The sequence below is a fragment of the Charadrius vociferus genome, unplaced genomic scaffold (genome assembly GCF_000708025.1).
Source record: "Charadrius vociferus isolate BGI_N301 unplaced genomic scaffold, ASM70802v2 scaffold326, whole genome shotgun sequence".
Lineage (NCBI taxonomy): Eukaryota > Metazoa > Chordata > Aves > Charadriiformes > Charadriidae > Charadrius > Charadrius vociferus.
This window is the reverse complement of record NW_009649062.1, coordinates 2,835,445-2,861,196: the sequence shown is the minus strand read 5'-3', so window position 1 is coordinate 2,861,196 and position 25,752 is coordinate 2,835,445. Positions and strand designations below refer to the sequence as shown.

At 40.8% G+C, this 25,752-nt stretch overlaps 2 protein-coding genes across 2 annotated transcripts in view; both read left to right on the top strand.

Moving 5' to 3' along the window:
• ZDHHC8 (zinc finger, DHHC-type containing 8) overlaps window positions 1–7,645 on the top strand; it is a 23,840-nt gene extending 16,195 nt beyond the window's left edge. The window contains exons 8-10 of the mRNA XM_009888113.1: window positions 583–692; window positions 3,635–4,671; window positions 7,474–7,645. Coding sequence (XP_009886415.1) covers window positions 583–692; window positions 3,635–4,671; window positions 7,474–7,645 — 1,319 coding nt within the window. The remainder of the gene's footprint in view (window positions 1–582; window positions 693–3,634; window positions 4,672–7,473) is intronic.
• Window positions 7,646–25,229: 17,584 nt separating this feature from the next.
• The window catches only part of PGAM5 (phosphoglycerate mutase family member 5), an 8,828-nt gene continuing 8,305 nt past the window's right edge, over window positions 25,230–25,752 (top strand). The window contains exons 1-2 of the mRNA XM_009888142.1: window positions 25,230–25,235; window positions 25,459–25,505. Coding sequence (XP_009886444.1) covers window positions 25,230–25,235; window positions 25,459–25,505 — 53 coding nt within the window. The remainder of the gene's footprint in view (window positions 25,236–25,458; window positions 25,506–25,752) is intronic.

Genomic DNA, 25,752 nt, shown 5'->3' with positions numbered 1-25,752 from the left:
GCAGGAATGGGGGAGAAAAGTGAGCTTGAAGTGTGTTCATTCAAGCCTAGGTTGGATATTTCATACACGTTTTGCTGAGTTTTTAACCCTTGTAAACCCCGTCTTAAATTTTTGATTAATTTTAAAATGAAAAATGTTGTTTTGAACTAAAGAATCAGAAGTATTAGCATGAAATGCTTAGGCATTACAAACTGAATTATTTCATATAAGAAAAGGTGAAATTAAAGCTTTGATACTATTAAAAATACCTTTTTTCCAGACAAAACTAGTAGCTGAATTCAACCCAAATATCTAGTATTTCAAATTATGGCAAAATTACTACTCTCCAAAATATGTTGCTCCACTTTAATATATTATACCTTGCTGCTTCTTCTCTTTAGATTGCTGATTTGGCAGCAATGTACTGTTATTTCCACAGGTGCTACATTGATTTTGGTGGAATTCTGCACAAAAGTACTGCAAGTTTTATTCCTGCCAGAACAGATCTGTTTGCAGAGGACCATGGATAGAAAGAAATTAGGGATAACAGCTTTCTGTCTGCACATTTTAACAGGAAGTTCCTCCCCCCCTTTTTTTTTACAGAAGGTGGCCTTTCACCCAAACTTATCAGCCCACCTACACCTGCCATGTACAAGTATCGACCGGCTTTCAGCAACAATCCCAAAGTCCACTACCACGCTACGGCTGAGCAGGTGAGCAAGCCTGGGAGGATCTGCTCTCAGCTAACACCAGGCAACATGGAGCTGAACATAAATTCACCGCAGGGCTGTAGTGAATGTCAGAGTGTAAAAGTAAATAACAACACTTGGCATTGTTGTGCGATAGTGTATATTTTCACTATGCTCCTTATGAAAACATGTCTGCTTTCGCAGCTTTCGTCTGTTGAGCTTGACACATCTGTCCTGCTGACAGGCATGCACTGCTGCTTTATCACTGTCTCGGCCTGATCCTGAGATGCTGAGAAGTGTCACCTCCCATTGGCTTCTCCTGACATAGGTGCCAACTCACATTCACTTCAGAGGGAGCTGGGCATGCTTAGCGCTTTTCTGGATCAGACCCTTTAGCCAACAGACAACATGCTCAGGATTCCTTAAGATGTCAGCTTGCAAAACAGAAAGAAATTTTAAAGCATCCAAAAAGATATTTTAGTTAAAATTAATGGAAGATTCCTTATGTTTGACCTTCCTTAGCACCTCCTCAGTGCATTTGGGTTATATGGAAAAAAACTCTTCCTAACACTTGGCATCATTTTCTCCTATCAAGGAAACTGAGGTCCAAACAATTAGAGAGAATTGCTCTGGAATTTTGACTGTTTTCTCTTTTGCTTAGGAGTTTTGAGACAGTTTACACTGTTTCCTTTGGAAGCAGAGTGCAAAACTAAGCCCACTGCTAACAGGCTTGTTTTTCTCACTTATTTCTCATGGATTTGTTGCAAATACTCCTTTTGGCCCCTCAGGACCTGAGAACAGCAGTTTGAAAATCACTGGTCTAACTTGTATATTTGCAATATGTATCCAAGTCTTCACACACCAGTGGAGATGCCCTTAAAACACACGTACCACACACAATGCAGTTTTCTTACAATTAATTTCATCAGGTCCTCCAAAGTCACCCCTGCAATAACAAGAAGGGGGTGATATCTCTCTACCATGTTTTCCTTTCCTTACTTATACAATTGACTGCAGCAACACTGGAGTAAAATAGAATGTTCCTTAAATGGTGAAGAAAACATTTCTAGTATCCTTCTGATTTCGAAAAGGAAGATGGTGATAGGTGGTACAATTCCAGGTACTACCAAGTTCGGGTTTTAGTCTTACTGCAATAATTGTAAATCTTATTCTCTGGATTTGTCTACTTAATGAAGGAAAGATTGGCTTATGAAAGGGAACATAAGAACAACAGTGTGTTCACTGTATCCAGAGAGTTTAATATCCTATCGTCTTAACTTTATTACATGAGAAATGGCTTGACATCCAATTAAAAGTAGTCTATTTATAGGCATCAGCTAGCAATTTTGAGCTATGTAAGCAACCGTATTTTGGGTCATGATGCCAAAAGTCAGAGCGCCATGGAAGGCAAGCTTGTTTTATTCATTCAGTACATAGCCATAGATGTGATATAGATACAGTATAGGTTCTAATTAGGCCAGGAGACTGAGCAGTGGTATGAAATGGTAACAGGGTACAACATCTTCACTCTGAGGTTTGCTGTTTCAATACTAACATAAAAAGATGTTGTTACTATAGGCTGACTGATGTACATACGATCAGCTTTGTGGAGTTCTTCAATTTTATAGTAGTCACAACTTTCTAGTAGTCAAGTGAGAATTTTATAAAAATCAGTTCACTTGGCGAGCTGATAGGATAGCGTGTATTTGTCTGCCAAGCCGTATCTAAGTATAAGGTACAGAGACTAGCTGGTGTGAGGAATATCATGTTGTCTCTTCTGTATCTGTTCTCCAGCCTGTCAATGTAATTCTGCTTTTGAGCAGAAAAACCTGTTAGGAAAGAGGGATCGGAGCATAAGGATAAGTAGCACAAATATACTTACAAGCTACGTCATTGCTGTCTCCTCCTCCTTTACAGGCTGTCACTTGGTCTCCTTTTTCCAGAGAAGGCCAAATTTAGCACCGTCTTGTAGAAGAAAGTGAGCTGGTTTGCATATTTCCGTATCATCTAGCTCAAAGAAAAAAAACTTGAAGAAAATAGATTTTTGCCAGTTAGGCTTTTTTGATAATTTTTCCTTAAAAAGAAATTAGATAAAGAACAAACTGCATTGACTGCATTTCTGGTTAAATATGTGACTGAGAATAGTGCTTTGTTTACGGAGCCAATATAGCCTATTTATTGTGCATTATGGCAAACCCTTAAAAGTAACAGCAAAAATTATTTGCTTAGCACAGAATGGCATTTTAAGTGAACAGAACTGTAAGCAATCTTTCATAGAGTAAAACAAAGTGAAGTCCCATCTGTTTTCAATGCACATAAATAAATTATGGACTATGTTTCCTTCTCTGATGTGGCTACTCTCTCTTACACAGGCAATAAAAAAGAGAAAATTGCTCCATTTTGTTGTCTAAATGGAGGGAAGGACCCTCTCTGCTTTAATTAAACTTAGGTGCTTAATTTGGAAGACCTATGACCAGAAATTCAGAATTACTGATTGTTCATAGCTCTGAATAAAATGGATAGGACTGTGCTGGTCCCCAGTGTGTTGAAATGAAGCCTAAAGTATTTCTGACTCAGCACGCAAAACCAGACATCCCTGAACTCAAGAACTATTTGTGGAAAACTTGAAGTGCTTTTTCCAAGGGCAGTATTATCAGGTTACAATCTGATTTACCTTGACTGAGACCTGAGTCTCTGTTTAGAACGTCTCTCAGTGTCCATGTATTGGCATATCCATTACTGTCATTATTTAGCACTTACTATGAATAACTCCTCCTTGCTTCTAAGGTGCTTATCCATATGCTGAACAGGAGTTAGGAGATTCCTTATAATGAAGCTGTGTCATAGCTGGGCTGAGAGTCTGCGAGAAGACCTCCAGCTTTTTTCTTCCCTTGCACTTACCATGGAGAGCAAACCTGTACTTGCGTATCACTGGCTTCTGTTTCTCATATTCACCTCTGTTTTAGATCACGATGCAGGAGGGACACAGTCAAGGGGCTCTGATAGAAGAGGATGGCAGGAGCCTTGATTACCAGTCCGAACCCAGCCTGGATATCCCCAGCTACCGGAAGAGCTCCCTCCACAAGACCTATCAGTCTTCCCCGCTCCAGATAGATTCCTTTGCCATCAATTCACGATCCCTGAGCCTGAAATCTGCTGGCAGGAGAGGGACAGACAAAGTACCCCTTCATCCAATGAAGTCTGAAGGGGCGGCTTCCACCCCTTACAAAAGCATCTTTTCTCCCAATTCCCTGTCAAACAGAAACGGGAGTCTTTCATATGACAGTTTGTTAAACCCCATGTCGCCCTCGGGGAGGAAGTGCATCACCCATTCTGCGGTCAGCTCCGTTGGGTACCACTCCCCATATTTATCAGCCAAAATGTGCCATCTACGGGGGAGCGAGCTGCAACGCCAACCACCGCAGAGCTTCAGCCCGGTGCTGGGGGGTCCAGCTCCACATCAGCGAGACCCCTCCCCAGTCCGTTATGATAACCTTTCCAAAACCATTATGGCATCCATCCAGGAGAGGAAGGAGATGGAGGAGAGGGAGAAGCTCCTCCACTCGCACCCTGATTCAGTGTTTGCAGACTCAGGTGTCTATGACACCCCTAGTTCTTACAGCCTTCAGCAAGTCAGCACGCTCTCTGAAGACCCACGCAGCATGGCAATGAGATATGGATCTAGAGACAATCTGATGGCTGCTACCAGTTTTAGCACAAGGAACCCTATACTGCAGTCCTCAGTGTCTTCACTCTCAAGTGCAATGACAAGAGCACCAAGGACTTCCACAACTTCTCTGCAAGCTGATTTAGCCAATAATAATGTCCAGTCCCATCAAGCACTCCAGGGCAGGGTGAGCAATGGCTCCTACAAATCCCCAGGCCACCAGGTCCCGTCATCCCCCACAGGGATGCCTAGGTCGCCCTCTTATGGAGGCCCGAAGGCTGTCTCGTTTGTAAACACTGTGGAAATTACAGAGGTGCAATCAGTGGGAGCACAAAGGTATGTACTGCTTTAGGTGCTGCTTAGCAAGGTCAGTCTGTTTGCAAGCAAGTGCAGAGCACGTTGCTGGAAGCATGACCCAGATTACATGTTTGCTGCAGGCCAGCGAGGGTGAGAGGTTCATGGGTGCTCTTCAATTCTGCGACACCCTCACAGCAGCCTCATCATGACAAAATGTTTGCACGTTTGCTGTTAACTTGAACTGCACCTGGTCAATTAAGTTGTGAAAGTCCAGCCATTGCTTGGACACGAGACAGAGTTGGGATCACAGCATGTGCAAGCATAGCCTGCACTAAGGGAAACAGGGTTGGAAACTGTGCTTGGCATAGAGAGCTGTGTATTTAGCTGTGTTGAGTGTCCCGTGGTACAGAACTGGTGATACAAGCACAGACCATATTGGCATTACCTTAGGGCCTCGCTGCCCCCTTCTTTTCTGTGAGAAAGGGTGCTGTGCTGAGACCCTTAGTAAGTGGTATCTGAGCAAGAGCCTCAGCTGCAGCTTCTGCATGCACTTATCTTTCTTTCTCTTCCTTCTGGAGACATAGGGCTTGGAAAGTCTGAAAAGAGATACATGATCGCACCGAGGATGCCGATATTTCAGCCAAGTTGGGGCCTGGAGGGCTCATCAGAAATACCTAGGTTTTCTTTGCATCTGGCACTTATTGCACTATGCTGTCCTCTGGTTAAGGTCCCAGGTTTCTCACTCCAATATTAGCCAACATTTGGGGAAAAGTTATTGAAATGTGGGAAAACCACAGGTAGGTCTCCTGAAGTTTAGTGCCAGCAAGTTTTTCCTCAGTGTTTTCAAGTGAATTGTAGTCGTTAAGATGATTTGTCTGCTGGTGGAAAATCTGACTTTCAGGAGGTAGACAGCCATTTTTTCCTCTTTGTATGTGTTAAAGAAAGGAGTCTGTTTCAGTGAAAGGAGACCTGTGGACTTTCTTTTGCCTCTCTGCCCTCTGAGACCTGAATGTGTCAGCTGCTGCTGTAGAAGAGACGCTAATATGAAAAGCTGTTTGCCTTTTCTTAGTCTCTGGTTCTTGGTGCTGCTGTCAGCCTGCTGGTCCCACTGCTTTTACATTGTGCTTGTTTAAAATGTAGAGCCTGTAAATTCACTTCAGTTCAGGTCTTTGAAGTAATGAAAAATACAGTGTTTGGCAAAAGTGACTTAGCTATTAAAATAGCCACAGATCCCATCAGATGTTAGAGAAAGTCACAGACACATGATGCCATTGCACAGGATCTTTTTTACTGAAGTTCCTAAAGTCAAGTCAAGTACCTAGATTAATAAATAAATAGCTTAATAAACTTGACGTTTTTTACCTAGTGAAGCAAACCTCCCACAGGCACTGTGTGCTTTGTAAACCTAGCATGTTTTCTCTGTCAGTAGCACTACAAATGACTTTTCCTTCTCCCCTAATGCTCCTCAGCTCCTTTCTGCTTTGTTTCAGGAGGCAAATTCTGTTCTTCAGGAGAATTTCAGCACTGAATTAGGGTTTTTATAATACTTTGGTGAGGCAAATGTAGAATTTGATCCCTGCATATTTTGGCTGTTTGGGGATATAGCAGCATTTTATGAAACCACACAGTATTTTTTTTTATAGTTATGTATGTGTGTTTTGCTGGTTCAGATACCCACGACTCCATTCTCTAGTGCCAGCACAGCTTAAATGAGGAGCAGAAGCCGAGCTGGTGTGAACTGATGGACCCACTGCTCCAGCTCCAGATTACAGCTGTCAGACCAGGTTGTCACATAAAAAGTGCTTTTAGTTTTGGAGCTATTCTGAGCCTGTCAGGAGCTGCGTAAAAGCACAGGGCGGTTTGTTTTGTTTTGCAGACACATGTAAAGAAAGCAATTGCCTTTTGAATACAGTTAATCCATCAAACTCTCTGGCCTCCAGAAGAAGTCAGGGTGGTCTGAAATAGCTCAGGCTGTCTCAGTTTGCAGGCAGACACAAAGTGTTCCCTTCTGGAAGGTATTTCAGCCCCTGTCACTGCTGCTGGCATGAGCCAGTCTTCAGACTGAGGCAAACTCAAGCAGACATCCACTGTGTTGGAGTAAGAGGTGAGAGTACAGCACACCCCAGTTGTGCTGGCACTTCCAGAACAGTTTTTGGTAGGCTTTGATCTAATTACTTTGTGAGTCTTGGGGACAAGACACATTAAGCTTTAGTGTGTAGTGGCCTAGATTTAAAAGCTCTTTTGAGGAAAGCCTGTTGTCCATGCTCCCTGGCAGTAGGTCATAAGAGAGGAAATTATTTTAAAGAGTCCATCTGGAATATGGTCTTTTAATTACAGGCATCCTAGAGTGCTTCCTGACTCGATTCAGTTTGTGTCTTCTGTCATAGCAAAGTCTTACGCTTCACCTCTCTTAGGTCTTTCAGAGATGAGGAACATAATTTTGTTTAACTGGATATTTAACTGGGAAGTGTTTTTCCTGAGTATTTTATTTCTGATTGTAAGACACAATTTGGCTTAAGGTCAACAATGGTGACAGTTAAACCCTGCTGCGTCCTACAAATGCTTATGCAATTAGTTTGGTTCAACAAAGCATTTAAGCAAATAATTAAGTGAACAAACATTACTGGGGTCTGATCCACTAACCTAGTGGCCAAATGAATTTTCTCATTTCAGTGGCTTTTCATCGAGTGTATTGGCTTCAACCAGATTGCTCCCATGCTTGAATATTTTGCAACACTGGGACTCGGGGTAACAGGGATAATTGTTTATCCTGAGTGAAGCCATTCTGCTATCACACTTTTGTCACTAACATTGCATCTTTTGATATTTCTTTTGATGCAGGGATGACATGCAGTTGAAGACACCTCACAGTAAAATAAATGGACAGCCAAAAGGAATATCCAGGTTGGGTTCAACATCAAGTTCCCAGGGGACACCTGTCAGCCCTGCTAGACACTCAAACGTTAAGAAGGTGTCTGGAGTTGGTGGAACAACCTATGAAATTTCAGTGTAAAATAAAATTAATTAAAAATAAAGAGCCATCCACTCAGCCAGCCATGAAGCTAGGAGCACTGTGAAGACTCAAATAACAACAAAGAAGGAGCAGCAGCAGCCGGCCACTCTCCTTTTCTTGTTTTGGGTTTGTTCTGTTTTCATCTTTCTCTTTTGGCCAAAAACCAGCTGCAGCCTTATTCTTGAGGGAATAAAACTGTACAGTCCATCAGACTCTTCCTGAACCGACAGGAGAGAACTGGCTACGACCTAAAACCACAACCACAGAGCAGATTTCTTTCATGCAAGAGAGCGCTAAAGCCATTGTGCGTGCGTCTGTCCAACAAACCTGTTGTGTACCAGTTGTGCTGTGAAAAAGTACGGTCAGTCCAGGATCATTCATTTTTTTCCATGCCCCCTCCCAGCTCTTCTGGCGAGCAATGTGTCCGGCAGGAGTCAGGCCCAACTGCTGTTTTCTTACCGACATGGAAAGCAGGCTCCCCGTGCTGGGACGTCTGCGTGTGCGAGAACTTCTCTGTGTCCCCCAGGCGTTGCAGGTTGGGTTCCTCCTCCTGAGAAGGAGCAAGGCAAGGGCACTTGGGCCACGAACGCCGTGTCGTCTTTAAAAGCCTCCCTGCTCCCTCATCCTGGATGGGAGCGGGAGAAAGGATAGCAACAGCTTCTCCCTGTCTGCCATTTGCCTCCCTGTGTGTGAAATTGTGTGTGTGTGTGCGCGCGTGTGTTAGTCTCTCGTGGAAAAGGACCGCAACACCAGTAAGGATCTTCCACTCTGACCTCTTGCTCCCTCTGGTTTTTAAAGGCTTCTCTGACTCGGAAACAAAACCAAGCAGATAAAAAAGGAAATGTTTGGATGGGAACATGTTTTAAACAGCTGTCAGCTGCTTTCCCTGCACCCTCCTTATTACCTGTTGGATTTAGGCAATAACATGGTTTACTGCCTTGCCCTGGTGCCGTCTGTGTAATCCTGCAGCAAGGTTATCATAATCTGTTGAATTTACAGTGTGTGTCACTGAGCCAAGCTTACATCTAAAGGATATAAATTTTCTGTCAGCCTAATTACTAGCACATTCCCTCTGGTCTTCAATACTGTTAGACAAAGGATTTTCCATTTGGTTTTTTTCCCCTGGGGAACAACTTTTTGAAAAAATATCAATCAAATCTATTTAACGTTCTGAGATTTCCTTGTCCTTTCTCCAGAAAACTACATTTACTTTGTTGGATTTAAAGACAACTTTACTACAAAAAACAAGAAAGGGGTGCATTACTTTTGTCACAAATATGAGGACTCTGGCAAAGCTAATTTGGGGACAAATGGATTATTTTTTTTGTCTTTTCTCCATTCCTTATCTCCTTTTCCTTCCCATTCAGTTATCACCTCAGAAGTCAAAAGTACTGAGATCTGGACCAATGCTACCTAGCCAGATCGCGTGTGCAATTAAGACTATCCTGAGCAACTGTTGCCAAAGTCACTAAAAATGATTATTTATCACTGAGCCAGTCAGCATATGAAACCTTGACTTCCCATGGTTCTCCTGGTGAATAGTTTTGACTAGAGAGCTAACTTCATCATTTTTCAGGATATATGTTTCAAGGGGTTGAATCCTTTTCAGTCCTTGACTATAATGGAGAGTTCTCCAGATACTCAGTATTAATTCAGAATGTGTTGATAACATCTTACTTGTTTTCATGTATGTTGAGATTAATTATTCCAGGAGGCAAATATTGACCTCAGTTTTGCCTGGTTAAAATTTATCTTTTGATTTGACAAATCTTGAAATCTGCTGCAATACATGCTTATTATGTCCCTTGTATATCACATCCTCTTTTGGAGAGGAAGGTTGAAGAGAACATAAGAAAGTTGATCATCTCTCTGTGTAATGCTCTATGTTGCCTGAAGGGAGAAACCTGGAAAGCAGTGCAGTTGCAATAGGCTAAAGTTTTGAGAAAGTGAACTAGAAATCAGTGTGGTTTTTATTGCCTTCATGATATTTTAAATGCCTACTGTAGGGCCATTGCAGAGCAGAGAAACAATAGACTTTCTATGCAGATTTGCTTGCTGGCATGTGGAATATTGTCTTTAGTTGGAGGCAGCACAGTACCAGAAAGATGCTGGAAAACTGGATCAAGTACAGATGGAGCAATATATATTAAAAGACTGGACAGGCTGGCTGATGAGAAGGATTAAAGGGCTAAAAACATGTCACTGGCTAAGCAATGAAGTGGAAATTGAGTATCATCATTTTACAAACATGTTAGTTATAAGATGTAAAACCAAAGGTAAATCAAAGAGCTGTGACTGGTAACCAATGGTCTACATTTAGAAGGGGGCAGAAAAGATGGAGGGAAAGGGGCAGTGGAATAGTCTTCCAAGGCAGAGTATTGGAGACTAACTATTTTGGACAGTCAAACTATATTTGGACAAGTCATTAAAAAAAATTCTATAAGAGGTGAGCCTGCAGGGGCAAGGGGCTAGACCAGATGGCCTTATAGATTTCTTCCATCTTTAACTGTTATTAATCTGCAACTCTACCCTGATGTTAACTCCTCAGGAAGATGCAGTATCTCCTCAAGGACTGGAATACACTCTGGTGCATAGAGTATCACAAGACTTACTTGTTTTTAAAGTATCATGTATGCCATATGTAAGCCCTGAAAAAGAGGGGATGTGTGACACACTGAATTTAGGCTGGGGAGCTAGTCAAGGGCACATTTTATCATGTATCTTTGAATATGTACATGAAATTCATGCAAGCAAGGCTGAAAATTTGCACCAATGTAGTATTTGAGATTTGCATCCCAGTGATGCTCCACTTTGATCGTTCTTTCTCCTGCATTTATAAACAAAAAAGCTACTGAGGAACTTGAAGGGCAAAAGAGCCTTTGAAGTTAACTACATTAGTTCATGAGAGAATTTCTCAGTAAGACTAAACACAGTATTGTGTGTATAAAGCACTAATATCCAGGGTTATTTTGACGTAGTTCACAAGGGGTAAGGGAGGAAAGAATGAATGCACTGTGTCGTTACAGGTTCAGATGTAAGGATTATATATTTTATGAGTAGTTTTGCCCACAGTTAAGAGACATCCGACTTGTTAATAGGTTTACAATGGTACCAAAGTCATCTTTTTTTTTCCTTTTGAGGTTTGCATATAATTCAGTGCACATAGCCTGCAGTAAATTATTCAAAACTTCTGAAAGAATAATCTAAGCAAAACTGTTAGCAGGAGATTGCATGCAGCAAATCCAGACTCATTTCCATCCAAGGCACTGAACCTGCAGCTATTTCCTCATAAACGTAAGTGTCTGCTTCCATAGCTCCTGTTGCGGGACTGGGGACCTATTTATTAAGTCTAATTTTGGAGCAAAACCCAGCCCATGTTAAAGTATAGTTCTTCAAGCAGCTTACAGATTAGCAGTAAGGTTCTTCTGCCCAGATAGTCTCAGTTTTCACAGACACTGCAGGCCAAATCTTCATCTGCTGTAAATTGGTGTGGCTCCATCAAAGCTCATTTAAGTGATGCTAATTTACAATAGGTGGGGATCGGCCATGAAAATCCAGCACAAGTTAACACATCTTGTAAAGTAGCTTCTTTATTTTTGTCATGTTTATTTCGTGTTTCAGAAGTCTTAAATCTTTTCAACATGTTTTTACCTTTAGCTGTGGATTGTAGTACTTATTTAAAAAACAGCAATAGTTTTTGTTTAGTTTATGCATCGATTTCCATTGCATATTGCATTTTATTAGCCATTCGTTCCCTGTTCATACGCTCCCATTTAGCCTCCAGGTTTTCATTGTAGTACAATCTGCCTTGAAAAGTTGGATCTCTGTATCTTTAATTGTATAATATATTGAGTATTATGAAATTAAATGTACCTTACTACATGGGTGGGAGAGAGAGGAAATATTTTTACTTGAAGCCTTAATATTTTCTTTTTTTTACTACTTTGTTTGTTGACCTCATAGGAAAGTCTGAATAGCAAAGACTTTGAAACTCTGGGCCAAATTCTGCACTGATATACAACCGGCATTTGGCCCCCTATGTCAAAACTGGATGCAGACATAACCTGAAGTGAACAAGGGAAAAAGCCTCAGGGTGGCATATTTTCCTGAAGATCATTAGTACAGTCTCCAGATGTGTCTGTAAGCAAGTACGTTAAAGAAGTCTTCAAGTCTTGAATTTTTAAGAAAGGTGATAGCAGGAACTGCCCTAATATCTTACATTTGCATTTTCTTTTTAAATTAAACAAAACAAAACAAATGTAATTACTTAGTTTGGTTAAAGTCAGCTCAAAGGGTTGCACAGAGCTATGTGTTAGTAGCCATGTGCAGCAAATGAACTGTGTTGTGTTGCTGTTCTAAAATTGCTAACCAAGCATAATGTTATGTCAACTTGGCCTAAGATAATCACCTCATGGGCGTTACAATGGACGTTCCTCAGATGATGCCTATTCTCCTGTAAGCCTAATGTGGAAATTGCAATGTGGTTTTCTTTGGACTATATCTGTGGTCCAGACTAGAGATATAGATATAGATATATATATATTCAATATTTTTTTGTGTGTGGGAAAGATGGGGTCAAGGTTGCTGTCTCTGACAGTCTGGAAAGTTAATGTCGAACCGTTTTTATGGTCTGTATTTCACCTGTTCTGCCACCTTGAATTGTTGGAATGTATCCGTGCAGGCTTTGTGGAGCTCTGTCTGTAACCTTTTTTGTGGCTCTCGTAATACATATATATTTTTTAAACCTTTGAGTCACTTCAGTGTTTTAAAGTGTCTGGTTTTCCCCGGTGAGTTACACCTCAGATGCATTCATTTGCCGAGATGGTTCGTGGTGTGCTGCCCTTTTTCACTTCCACTTGTGCGAAATGGGAACTGAAAACAGTAGAACTGGAAAGGCCAGTTCCAGTGCAAAATCAGCAGGTGACAAAATATTAAAAGAAGTGATTGCAGGTTAAGTCATTTTCAAGGTGCTTCGGGTAAAGTAGAAAATGTGCTGAGTCTTTAAAAGAGTGTCCCCTGGTTGCGACCAATGGATCATGCTTGTGAGGCCACAGTAAGTGGTCTATGAAGCAACATTAATTGACGTTTGTTGTAGTGTTTTTTATTAAAGTTGTGGGTTTAATAGGGATCCTGTGGTCCAGCACGGTTGTGAATCATTGCTACAGACTAACTGTGGAAAAAATGTTATATTGGTATTTGTTGAAATGTTCTGTCCGGGATATCTGGATTTATACATCCCAAAGATGTACAATTTTTAATCTGTCTTCATCTGTGTATCTGGTTGTAGCCTTTGAAAATATGTCCATTTCATCTGAAAGATTGGCTTATAACACACACAGTTGCCAAGCCCTCCTAACAGCAGCTGCTGCAGGATTTCTGATGCCATAATTTGCATATATAGGCTAATTACATTAAGCAAGGATCCATTCAAGCATGTTCATTATAAATGCCAGTCATATTTGTGTGCTCTCATGTCTACATGGCAGAGATTACCTTCTATATAAAATGGCCAAAACCATAATCTCCCGGCTCCATTGATGTTGGCTACGTCAAACAGAATTATATAAGCTCATGATCTGTTTTAGTACATTTTATTTGAAGACATCTTGGCTTACAGTAGTGATCTTGGCTTTCCTCTCTCTAGCTAATAGATAAATTATCCAAGTTTGTATTAATTTTTCCATTATTGTTATTTTTCATTCTGCAGGACAAGTTTCAGTTCACATTTTGGAATATAATAAGGAGAGACAAAGGAAACTATTTATACAGGTGAATATATCTTTTAAGAGAGCAGCAGTTATATAATAAATGGATTAGAATTACTGTCAAAATAGGTTTTGTTCATCTTGTCACAATAACCTGAATTTTAAAGTAAGGCTTATTTCACAGCTGATATCTCTGTAACCCTGAAACATTTTAAAAATGTCTTGGTTAGACATTTCAAATTATATGGAGGAATATGATCTACTTCTACAGATTAAAAACAGACCTAGAGAAGTGACAGTACATTTTACAGTGCCTTATATATATGTGTATATAGGTATATATATAATGCCTATATGTATATAATGTATACATAACTGTGTACATATATTCAAGTAAAATTAGTTACAGGTGTCCCTATCTGATGTATTTTAAATGGAACTGATCTGTGTTGACAGAAGAAAAAAATGGTTGTATCAGCAGCAAAATACAAAACCAAAAATACTTACTAAAATGTAAGCAAATAAAATAGACTGGACACAGTGTTTCTGCCAGTGGTTATGTTCCAGGCCACGGAAGACTGGTAGGTAGCCTCACCATTTTAAGGGATATTCTGAGAGAAGGAAAAGCAGTGATGGAAGCTTGGAGAAAGTGGAAAATATGTAAGAGCATGAGGGATGCCTGAGAGCACCCCAGTGCTCAGACCTGTAAAGGAGAGGTGCAGGAGGAGGGGATGGGCTGTCTTTCAGGGGAAGCTGAGAACTTAGATGAACCATCGGAAATCTCCTCAAACAAGTGGCCTTGAGAAAACTGGCTCTTGGCCATGACAAGAATCCTCCAGCCCTACTGGCATTGATGGTGTTTCACCAGTTCTTTCAAACGGGCAAACTGATTCCTTCCCCCCACAGTGTTGTTTTTTTCTGCCAACAGGGATGCCGTACTTATGACTGTAGCTAGATATGGAACAGAAACTTTTGCAAAACTTCAGACAGTGGATCTTACCTAGAGAGAGAAAAGTAGCTTCTGTGGAAGAGACTCTCAGCTCATGACTGTAAGGAAGATTATTCATGTTTCCGTTCCCTTACAAATTATTTCATGCTGTGTTGCCATCCTAGTCACCTTTTACACATGCATCCCTTGTGTGGATTTTTCAGACAGTAATTTGGCATTTATTTGCAAGGAATACAAAGCACCGACATAGCCTGTCTGTATGGTGTTAGATCTAGAATACATCCGGCCTGAGATGAACAGCATATGAAGCTACATGAGAATTGTGGGCAATTGCTGAGGTTGACCAATATTTCTAGACTGTGTTAAGATACTCTGTCTATCCAGTCCTCATTAATCAAAGTAATTTCTGCATTCATGGGCATAGGCCAGTTTGATCAGATTATATGGCAGAAGTGCAAACCAAAACTTATGCAGCAGATTCTGACAGTTCATGAGCTTTTCTAGGAGTTTAGTTGCATCTTAGAATGGTAGCCGTACCACAGGTAAGTCTTGTATTTTAAAAAATACTGTATTTGAAAAAATATCCCCTTTCTGAAATAAAACAATTTTACAAATACAAGTAATTAAAAACCCTTCCTTCCAGGAGACTTTGTGAAGTATCTTCCATGTAAAATCGATGAGAGTGATATACTACCTCCTAAAACCCACCTTTAAACTCCTAGCTTCCGTGTAGGGCTTGTACTATCCATCTGTTTCTTCAATATAGGGTAAGAACAGGATTTTCAAGGATGTATTTGAGCATTGTCTGTGTGAAACCCTCCCACTGAACTCAGTGGTAACCGAAAGAAATGATGTAGAGGATGTGTCTTAATTACCCGGAGAAAGGGCAATGCCTGGAACTTTTTAAGGGAAAAAGTAGCCTTCCATACAAATCAAGCACTGTTCTTTAGTTAGCACCATTGTCTTGGGACCAATGCCCGTGAGTTTGGGTTCAGTAAATCATGTCATTACACACAGTCAGCAATGGTGACTCAATGTAGGTCTTTCAACACCAAATTCACAAGCCTTGAATACTTAAGATGGACACCTAAAATGAGAATTCCTGTTTTCAGAGTGGCACAATAGCACATTAAGCTCATGGCTGCCATGCCTAGCTCACACTGAAATCTTAGCTCCCCTGAAACCAGTATTAGTTTTTCCTTTAATATTAATGGTGCCTCATTATACTCAATGTGCTACTAGGAGTGGCACCCGCAGGAATTGGCTCATTGCTATAGTGTCTTGAGGTTAGGACTTCTTCAAGCCTCTAACTTGGAGCAAATCAAATACTTGACATCTTTTTTCCCACAACAGGGGACAAAGGGGAAAGTGGAATTTCATAAACACATCCCATTTTTGGGACAACTGGATTTTTAATGGAGCTTCTGTCCCTACTACAGAAAAGTTAGATAAATAGTCTTCACATAGGCATTTTTGAGTGGCAGGCAGCAAGGGGGAATTTGGGTTTACTAGTGAAGCAGCAACGTGGTGCTCTTCTGCCTTCTGGCTTGTCCTTTCATGCAATGTGCAGGTAAGTGGCTCCTGAGCAGTTGTTTCTTCCTGCGTTCACTGCATTTCCTCTGCGTGCCAGTTGCAAAGCACACCTCCTTGCCGTGGGCCATACATGTTGAAAGCCTCTTTCAGTTATGTAGGTGCAGAGCACATGGGGATCTTTGGACCAGAGATGACTGTGGAAGCTCATAAAATGAGTTCTAGTCTTGGGCACTGGTGGTTTACCGGAATACAGCTTTACTGTCAGCTTTTTCTCTTGTACAGTCATTTGAATAGATGGTGAAAAGGTTTTGTTGGGTTTTGGTGTTTGGGGTTTTTTTTATACATATGAATGCTACTTTTTCTTAGGAAAAACTCGCTTTGTAGAAACTGCAGTGTTTGAGTAAATTCAGTGAGTAACAGCATGATCCTATTTTTGCAACCTGAATATTATGAATCCATCTGGCCTTGGGATCAGCCCTTACTGTCGCATTGAAAGCTATCTAAAATAACAGAGTTAAAACAGACAAGTAAGTAGTTATAAATAGGTGGTACTTGGCTATGACTAATTTTCCAGACTCACTATGAAATAATGCGTACAAACTGCTCCATTGTTGCCTACAATCTTCTATATCAAAATGCATGTGCTTTGTACTATCTTGTTGGCAGTTTCCCAGTGTTAAGCTCTGATTTGCAGTAAGAGATGTACCAGTTAGATGTTCAGCTCAAGACACGGTCTGCACTTAAGGCACTGGAATGGGCTTCAGGCATTCTGGCACCCGTTTCTGGCTCCTCTACAAATTACTGCTGACTCGTACGTTTTTCCATGCCTCCTTGCTCCATGTCAGATGGGGATGTGACTTCCTGACCTCACAAATGTGTTGTGTTTGTGAGAGGCTCAAACCCCATCATTCTGCGATCAGCTGTGTAGCTGGAGGCAAGCAGATGCATCCCATAGGTATCCAGGAGCAATAGGGCAGATTTGGGGCACATTTAACCTCAAATGAAAGCATCTTTTCAGGTCATGTTCTTGGGAAGGAAAGTTTTGGTTTTGTGTGATGGTTGTTGCAGACAGTAGTCTCGGTCTTTCACACTGACTTTGGAAAGTTGTTTTAGTAAATATATGAAAGACATTTCTGCCTTGGTCCTTCCCTTGACCTCCTGCATATTTCCTTATAATCCAAACCCTCTGCATAATACCCACACAGCACTATCCTCATACCAAGAGACCATATGCTTCATTGCCTTAAGCAATTCTGCGCTTCCCTGCCTGCTTATTGGAATAGTTGTGTATGTATATATAAAACAATAACTAAAATTACCGAGCAGAAATACAGTAAAAGAAATAGCTGTAGGTTAGGAGTGACCTCAAAAAGGGGGGACGCTGCAATGTGTTGTTGCGGCACAGATCACAGCAAGAGCCGAGTTTCTCAGCCACTGATGTGTTGTGGGCTGCTGAGGAAATACAGCCTTTTACATTCTTTCTTGAGAGCAAGGACTAAGCTGCTATGTTGGAATGAGAAAAATGTTATTAATTCCTGTCTTCTATGTGTCTGTTTTAATGTTGTACAGAAATAAATATCTATTTATCTACAACCCTGTATTCATAGCACATGAAGATTATCAAAGAAGGAATAACATTGTCTGTTAGTGCACAAAATAATTCCTTTGCTAGTATGGTCTTTTATTCAATTTTCCCTTTCTTATAAAGGGGCAGGAAAGAGTTAAAAATTATTAATCATTGGGATTTTTAACACAAGAAAGCACATCCTGCTTTAAGGGATAGGAAGATTAGGTGTGTGCATGTGTAAACAGAAGTTGCATGAGTTTATTTAACTATAAATGTGAAATAAATGTATTTATTTCCACTTATATTAAAGCACAGAATAGCTACATTTTTCAAAAGCTGTAAAACCCTCATAAGAAAATATACCATTGTAATTTACTGTATTAATCCCTAATTTTTTACAGAATTTATAATATCATTCTTTAGGAGTATTTTCTATTTTTTAATTTTAAGCAGCAACCAGTCTTTCAATGCCATGTGTCTGTCAAATGCACTGTAAAAAGCCAGTGAAGCATTGCAAAAGTAATTCCCCTCCCCAAATTGTTGAAGTTGGCAAGAAGAAAACATTTGTAATTTTTTTCCAGGCCAGTTTACAGCTCACAGTTATGTTTTGTATGACATATTAATTTCACTACAAAATGTAAATTCAATCTGGAGCAATAGTAAATCGCTTATTAGTCTTCATTTTGCAGATATAAAATGTTATAGAAGATCTGAAACGCATATTCAAAAAACTTGCATAAAATGCATACTGTATATTTCACCTATTGCTACAGCAGTAGCTGTCGAATGTGGATATCGCTAATATTTTTTAAAGAATTCTGCATAAATTCCTGCTAGTAGCAACAATTATTTTAGCTAATGAACCTGTAGTTCATTTTAGCTGAGTAGTTTTTATACATTCCTTCTTTTTGAGGCACAGTCACTGGTAAATCACACCAGGTTATAACAGTAAAGTGCTAGTGGCAAATCAGTTAGGATAGAAAATCTATTCTCTTCAAAGAGTTTCTCTCAAGACCATCTCACATCAAGAACTCTCTCTTGGATCCACTTGGTTTAAAGCTGATAAATGACATAATTAATGCCATGGAAGAAGCAAACAAGGAATGAGTATTTCTGTTTCCCACAGTACAGAAAACAGTGAGCACTACATGAAATTACCAAAAAGCAGAATGAAAACACAAGGCAGAACTTTTTCAAGAAAGCAGGTTCAACTGGCACAGGATGTTGTGAAAACCATATCACTGGAGGAGAAGAGCAACAGAGGCATCCTTTAGCACAGCATAAACTCTGCTCCTGCTCTTAGCAATCCCCTGCACAGGGAAGTGAAAGCAATGCTCTCTTTTGTCCGGGTTGACATCAGTTGACTTTTGAAGCCTAGTTCCTTGGATGCTCCATCACTGCCTAATTCTACGCTCAAGAATAAATTCATCACTTGAGTCCTATATCTGGCGACTTTAACAACTTAAACTAGTATGGCGGTCAGACAAGCTCAATGCAGAGGGCTGATCTACACGTGAGGGTTCTTAAAATTTCCCTAGGAAATGCATGAGTACATTAGCAGAAATTTGATTGAATGAGCTCAGTAACATCATTTGGAAGAGAGAAAAACCCACCATGCCATTTTGCCTGATCTATATGTACAGCAATTTCCAAGTTGCTATACATACACACACACATACATTTACATATATATGTATGTGTTGCAGATATTTATAAAAGCAACCACAGCCTTTCAGTTGTGTGTGCTGTGATTCATCAGCAGCAATAATTTTTGGCAGGGACATAATTTCAAATCTTCTGCTGAGGATGCCTGCCAAACTGTTGTTGGACAGAGATAGGATGAAGAAAGTTATTTATAAAGGGGATAATTAGGTCCTGTGCCTATTAGTGTTGGGAATGAGACAGAAAGACGACGTGTAGTAATGAGTATTGTAATGTGAGAAGATGCTCTCCATGATTTTCTACTCGTTGATTGAAAAACAAAATACATTCTCAGCTGAAATAACACCATGATGTGCTGCTCCCAGCTAGGAGATTCAGATTGTGGGAGTGTGTGTGCTATGCTGTAGGACAGGTCTCAGTTACACTCATGCAAGTTTGGAATACTTCCACAGGATCCAGGTGCTGATTGTTGTAACTGAGTTTAGACTCTGTTTCCTCACTCCTGAACTTTGCATTTTATGTTCAGGCAAAAATACACCCTGAACTGCAGGTTCAGGTATAGGAACTGCACTAACTCCTCTTATTTGGAAGCAATGGCTCTCGACCATACTGTCAGGAGCCAGCACTGCTCACCCTGATGCTGTGCTCATCATCTCTGTCAGCAGCGGCAAGGCTCCTTCTGTGTCTCATCAGGCATGTAGATGTACATTACATCCTTTCAATGGGACAAATTCATCTTTCCACTGCTATTCTCCCTAGAGGTATAAACCCAGTGAACACAGCGTGAAATTCATCCACACAGGGTCTGAAAGGAGCCTGTGCTCAGACGATCTCTGCAGAGCACCCAGGACAATGCTCTCAGGCCATTTCTTACTCAAATGTTTGTCACACAGTAATTCAAGAGAATAGCAATTAATATTCAAGAATTCTTAGCTCCTGGCTCTGTACCAAGCTTACTAGATAGTGTGACTAACGTGTAGTAAGACACATAAGCACACATTTGTGTTTAAACAGTTGAATATCCCATTAACTTTTCTTACTTCTCAAGCTATTTGGACTGATCTCACAATGCTTGGGATTTTTAAGGCCCCAAGCTCCTGCAGTCTCAAGTAAACACTTGCTTATAGGGGTTTCTGAGTTTTTAACTAGAGATGGGGAAAAAAAATACGTCTTCAGCATTGCAGAGAAAAGCTTGAAATACAAAAATGCTACCTCTCCAAAACCCCCCAAACCTGCAAAAAGTAAGTGTCAAGCTCATTATTTCTCCTGAAAAGTGTGGGGTTTTTAAACGCTGGCACAATACTGACAAGGTCTGCTGACTTCAGGAAGATTGTTCATGCATTTAAAGGGAGGTGCAGTCTAAGGAAGCGCTTTGCTCCGTCTGGGCCTTAGTCCCTCTGAAATGGGGGCGGTGTTTGGAAAGCTCGTCTAGCTAAATCTGAGCTACAGCTGCTATTTCTGCTGTGTCGCCAGCAGAGAATGTCACGTATGTGGCTGACTATCTTGCAGGTTCTCCAGACCTGTAGTTAGTGACACTTCCCCAAAAATTATTTCATCCCCGGGTTTTGCCTACACAGCCTCAATGCAGCTTCTCTGTGAAAACACTGCATTTAAATGCTTCTTTCCAAAAAGAGGAACAGCGGGGCTTAGAAAGCCTGTGCCAAGCTCATCCCTAGGGTGATTTTTCTGAAGTAAAGCAGGGAATATCTGAAACAGGTCCTGACAGAGAATCGGGAAAGGATATCCATTTGGGGGGAGCTAGTATTTTGCTTTTATATTTCTTATAAAGCATTAAATGGATTATTTAAACTAGAAACCTCCTAAGTTGTGTAATTATATATGTCACAGTACCTCAAATGATTTTGCAAGAAGAATGCTCTCTTTCCTTCTGAGTGAATTTTGCAGATCAGGTCTCTTAATACCAGTGCACCTAAAAGCAGAGGTGGGTTTAGGGCATAGACTGCAGTGCCTAAGTATTAAGCGCTTAGTAGTGACTGTTGCTATCAAACGCAAAAGAAGCCCACACTGTCAACTCTGTAACAACTACAAATTTATTGTATTTTCTAAAACAGGAAAAAAAAAATAAGAAAACGGTGTAAAGAGAGATCAGTTGAACTTTGGAAAAGCAGCAAAAGCTGTTGCTAAAGCAAATTCTCAGTTGCTAATCAGGATTAGGAAAAACGCCTGAGTTCTGTTTCATGGTTGTGAGCTATCAGCAGCACCTGTGATTCGTTAGCAAAATAAAAGTTTACTGTTATCTAAGACAAAAGCGTTGGGGGGGGAGACAGTCCTTGAGGCAATAATATCAAATCCCCTTTTGTTTCCTGGATAGTGATTACAGTAAAATACTTTGCTTATGTTTCCATTCCTTAGACCATCTGTTTCAAATTAAACCCTTCTGGCATGATACATCATTATTTATTAGAGCGTTACATTAGATAATCTAGTGTTAGTATTGCTGTTATAAACCCTTAGTTTCATGAGTATGACTTTAGCGGCAGAACTGGATGTGTTTACTTAATGACAGGGCTAGAGACTGCGTTAATAAAACTGGTTTGCCAGTTCAGAAATTACTTCTTTTTTTTTTTTGTCTTTCCTTTCACAAACATATTTTTGGTGTGTCTTTTGATTTGTAGCTCCGAATGTTTGTGCTTGGTAGAGTGAAACCTTCTGGTTTTAAATAAGAGAAAGCTAAGATACTGAGAAGGACTCATTGATAATAAACTGTTAGACACCTAAAGCTGAAAACACAATACCCTTAAAAGGTGGGCTGACATCCATTGCTATAAATCTGCAATGCTCAGTAGTGTTCAAGGCACGCACCCTTGTGATTCGAGAGCAAGTGAAGATCTGGCAGGTAACACCCCCACCCCTGAAGGGGTTCTCTAAAAGTTTTTGTTCTTGCCCTGTGTAGCAACTCTTTTCTCGTGCTTTCTGTCAGAGGCAAGGCTTCATAACTCCAATACACAGAAGACAGACTTTTACCTTAGAGCTATCCTGTCACTGCAGTCTCAGCCATTTTGGGACAATTCAAGAAGTGCAAGGAGATTTTTATTTTTTTTAAATTGTCAGTGTTAATGAGACTTTAGTCACAGTCCACTTAAGAGGCTTACTCCTTAATAAAGGAGTAAGGACAGAGATTCAGTCCCAGGAAAGAAGAGCAGTTCCGTACAGCTGAATTTGAGATACTTCAGTTTACCAGTGACACTGTAAAGAAATTTTCTTCAATCTATTTCAGTTAGAAAGATGGTGACTGTGAGTGTAAAATTAAGAAATGGATTACTCTTTTGTGATGTAAAGACTTTCCATGCTCTAGATATGGTGAAGCCTAGTTTTAAATATGCTTATAGCGAGTGTGTCTGGGAAAGATACAAGTCTCATCCTAAATGAGCTTCTCTCTGATTTTTTTCTGGTCAAAAGAGATCTGAAGGATCCTCTAGTGGGTGATTCACAACACCTAGATTAAATTCAACATCTGAATCACTGCTAACATACGTATATGTAGACTTTCCTTCATGCCAAAATCTCCCTAAATTTTGTGCTGTATTTAACCAACACAGGACTTGCATGGTTGTGCTTACTTTTAAGTGATGTGGTCAGATATGGTCAGAAAGCCAGTATCTGCTTCAAAATATTTTTTTTTTTTAAACTGGTCAAGTTACACAAACCAAAGTTGCTTAATAGCAATACTCTCTCTTGCTCTATTAAAAAAATGTATTAAGTGAGCTTAAGTAGCATCATTTTATAACCCAAAAGCTTAAACTAGTGTATCATTTAAATTTTGCTGGGTCGGAAGCAGGCCAGGATGACATCAATATTTCCTTTAAGAAGGCCAGCAGTGAGTCCACAGTATATGTCTGAATACTTTTGGATCAAATAACATAATGTTTCCTTTTTCCCTCTCTTTCTCTCTCTCTCTGAGAATAAATTTGCAGATTCTTTTTTTTTTTTTTTACATTGGGAAGGTGATAGATGGTGAGTAAATGCGCTTGGGGTCATGGAAAAGGCTTTTCAAAACCCCATTTTCCTCATTTCAAATGTCCTTTTATTACTTTAACTGTTTTGTTTAAAGAAAAATGCCAGAAAGTTCATAAATTTTGCTTGCCAATTGTAGGCTAGAGACCTGCCCTTGCGCTCCCTGTAGCTAATGGTAAAACATCCAAACACTGACTCATCCCTGTAGTGATCCAGGTCCCATACAGAAAACAGAAGTTCTTCCTCACTGTTGCCACAAGGTGTTTCTGCCCGCCGGGGGAAAGCAACTCCGGTTGTCAGGCCACATCTGTACTGACTTTCCTGCCAACCGTACTGGCTTTCTAACTTCTGTTTTGCTTTGTTCTGGTCACAACATAGTTAAGAGACCCGCCAACCTTGAGCACCTTGCTTGAGGGTATCTCCACCTAGCCAATGAAATGGGATAAACCCATTTATCCTGGGAATCCTCCTGGACTATTGCACCTGTGGCATCAGTAGTACAAGTACAAATGGGAAAAACCCATTTATCCTGGGAATCCTCCCTGAGTATTGCACCTGTGGCATCAGTAGTACAAGCGTTTACTGGTTTAGCTAACAGAATAATTCCATTAGTGGGTACCATCAGTAGGTTGTTATCCTCTTAGATGGATTTTCTGCTCAGAGATGAAATACAACACAATAAAACTGGATTAGAATAGTAGCAATATGAATATATATTAAAAAAATAAAGAGCAAGAAGTAACTAGTCATTAATGTAAGGCAGGACTGTGTATTCAGGCTAGTGGTAACTTTCAACAAATTATTTTTAGAGATTTTTTTAACCTAATTGCAAGTTTTACAAAATGGTAAGCATAATCTAATTAAAAATAACATTTTTGGATTTACTGAGTAAAATTAAGATAATCTCAAAAGACTTTTGCACATAAATTGTATAAGTGCGTTAGTACTTAAACCAAGTAAAAATAAACTGCAGAATGTGAGCATACGCACACAAGCTCTCTGGTGGCGAAGTGTTATTGCAGAATGACATCCAAAATGCAGCACTGAGGCAAAAAATCAGTATTATACATTCTAATTTTCTAGCACAATGAGATTTCCCAGATGTGCAGCAGTACGTTTTTGCTGAGGAAACAATTTTGATTATTGCTTATCAACAGTCTCAAACTTTTCTGGTGGTGGGCTTAGTTCAGCCCTGGTGTGAGACGGTGCCTCTGTCGTGCACTTGGCAAACTTGCCTCTGTCTACACCTGGATTTTGACCTCGAGTGTCAGGTATTTGTGCAATTGATGCACCTTTAATAGTACTGAAGGTTCAAATTTCCTTCTTTTGTGAGTTGTTGGAGGTTAAATACAGCAACTGGGATTTGGCTTAGAGGGCAAGCTACAGGGGAAGAGGAAGGATGCAAATGGGACAGTTAATGGAGACTGAGTGTTAGTTATGAGGGATAAAAGAGAAAAGGCATTATGGGGGGAAAAGATTTAGAACTCATTTGCAGGAAGGTGGGAGACTGGAGGCAAAGAACTGAGCTATTTATGAGGAACTACATGTGAAGTTTTGCAAATAAACTTTTTCCTTCTGGGCTCTTGATAAGAAGGAACATACACAGTATAAGTACACACACCTGCCTCTATGATAAGGGCTAACTAAAGAGAAAGAATCAAATTAAAATTTTAAAGCTCTATGAGAAGAAACAGAAAGCTGAGTACCTTAATGCAGAGAATGAAGCAGGCAAGAAGGATAAAGAGGGAGAAAAAAAACCATCTACCCTGCAGCTGATTTTCATCAGAGTCTCTGACTAAGTTGTCTGGCCCCTGGGGACACTGTTGGTCTGTAAAATGTCCGAGAGCCAAAGGACCTGTACTCGGGTCTGTTCCATTTCTCCGTCTGCGCCATGTGTGCGTGAGACAGAGACACAAAGTGGTGGACAGGGGAAAGACACTCAGCTGGGAGAGCTGGAGCATGCTTTGACTTCAGCACAAGGGCCATTTTCTTTGGGGCAGGCGCAATGTCCTTGCGGTTCTGCTGTGAGTCCTGCTGACCCCAGGGGCCCATTGGCCCAGTGGCCGGGCAGGACAGGCGCTGGGCACAGTCCTGCAGGCACTGGGGCTGACTGGAGTCCAGCTGCTGTAGACCCTCCACCCTACTTGGCACGTGAGTGGGACAACACGGCGAGTGCCATTTGCAGTGTGGGGAATGCGGGTACGGAGGCGAAGCTTGAACAGGTGGACGGGGATAAGAATGCGTAATTAAATATGCAAAGGCTGAACAATGGAATCTGTAAAATCTGCCGGCATCCCGAGATCCACGTTCGGTACCATTTGTCACCATCTGCAAACTGCTGAATTTAACAGGTAGCAATCACCGCTGAATGTTGGATGTCAGCTTTGAAAAAAGGGGCTCTGTTCTGCTTCTCTTTCCCCAGGGCTGCAGTCCTGAGGTTATCAAGACAGTACCACTGCTGATCTACAGGTAATTAACGTGCCAGTTTGACCACATCGTTTTTTCCGCACAACGCAATGCTGGTGGAGCTCAACTGAGATCTTGCTTCCAAAAGAAGCCTCCTTGTCGATTACAGAACAGAGCATACCAGGTTGGAAGGGACCTCAAGGACCGTCTGGTCCAACCTCTCTTGCTCAAGCTGGCCCGAACCGGGGCAGGGAGCAGCCGCGTTGGGGCAGGCGAAGGCACAGCGCTGCGAGGAGGGGAGGGGACCGCC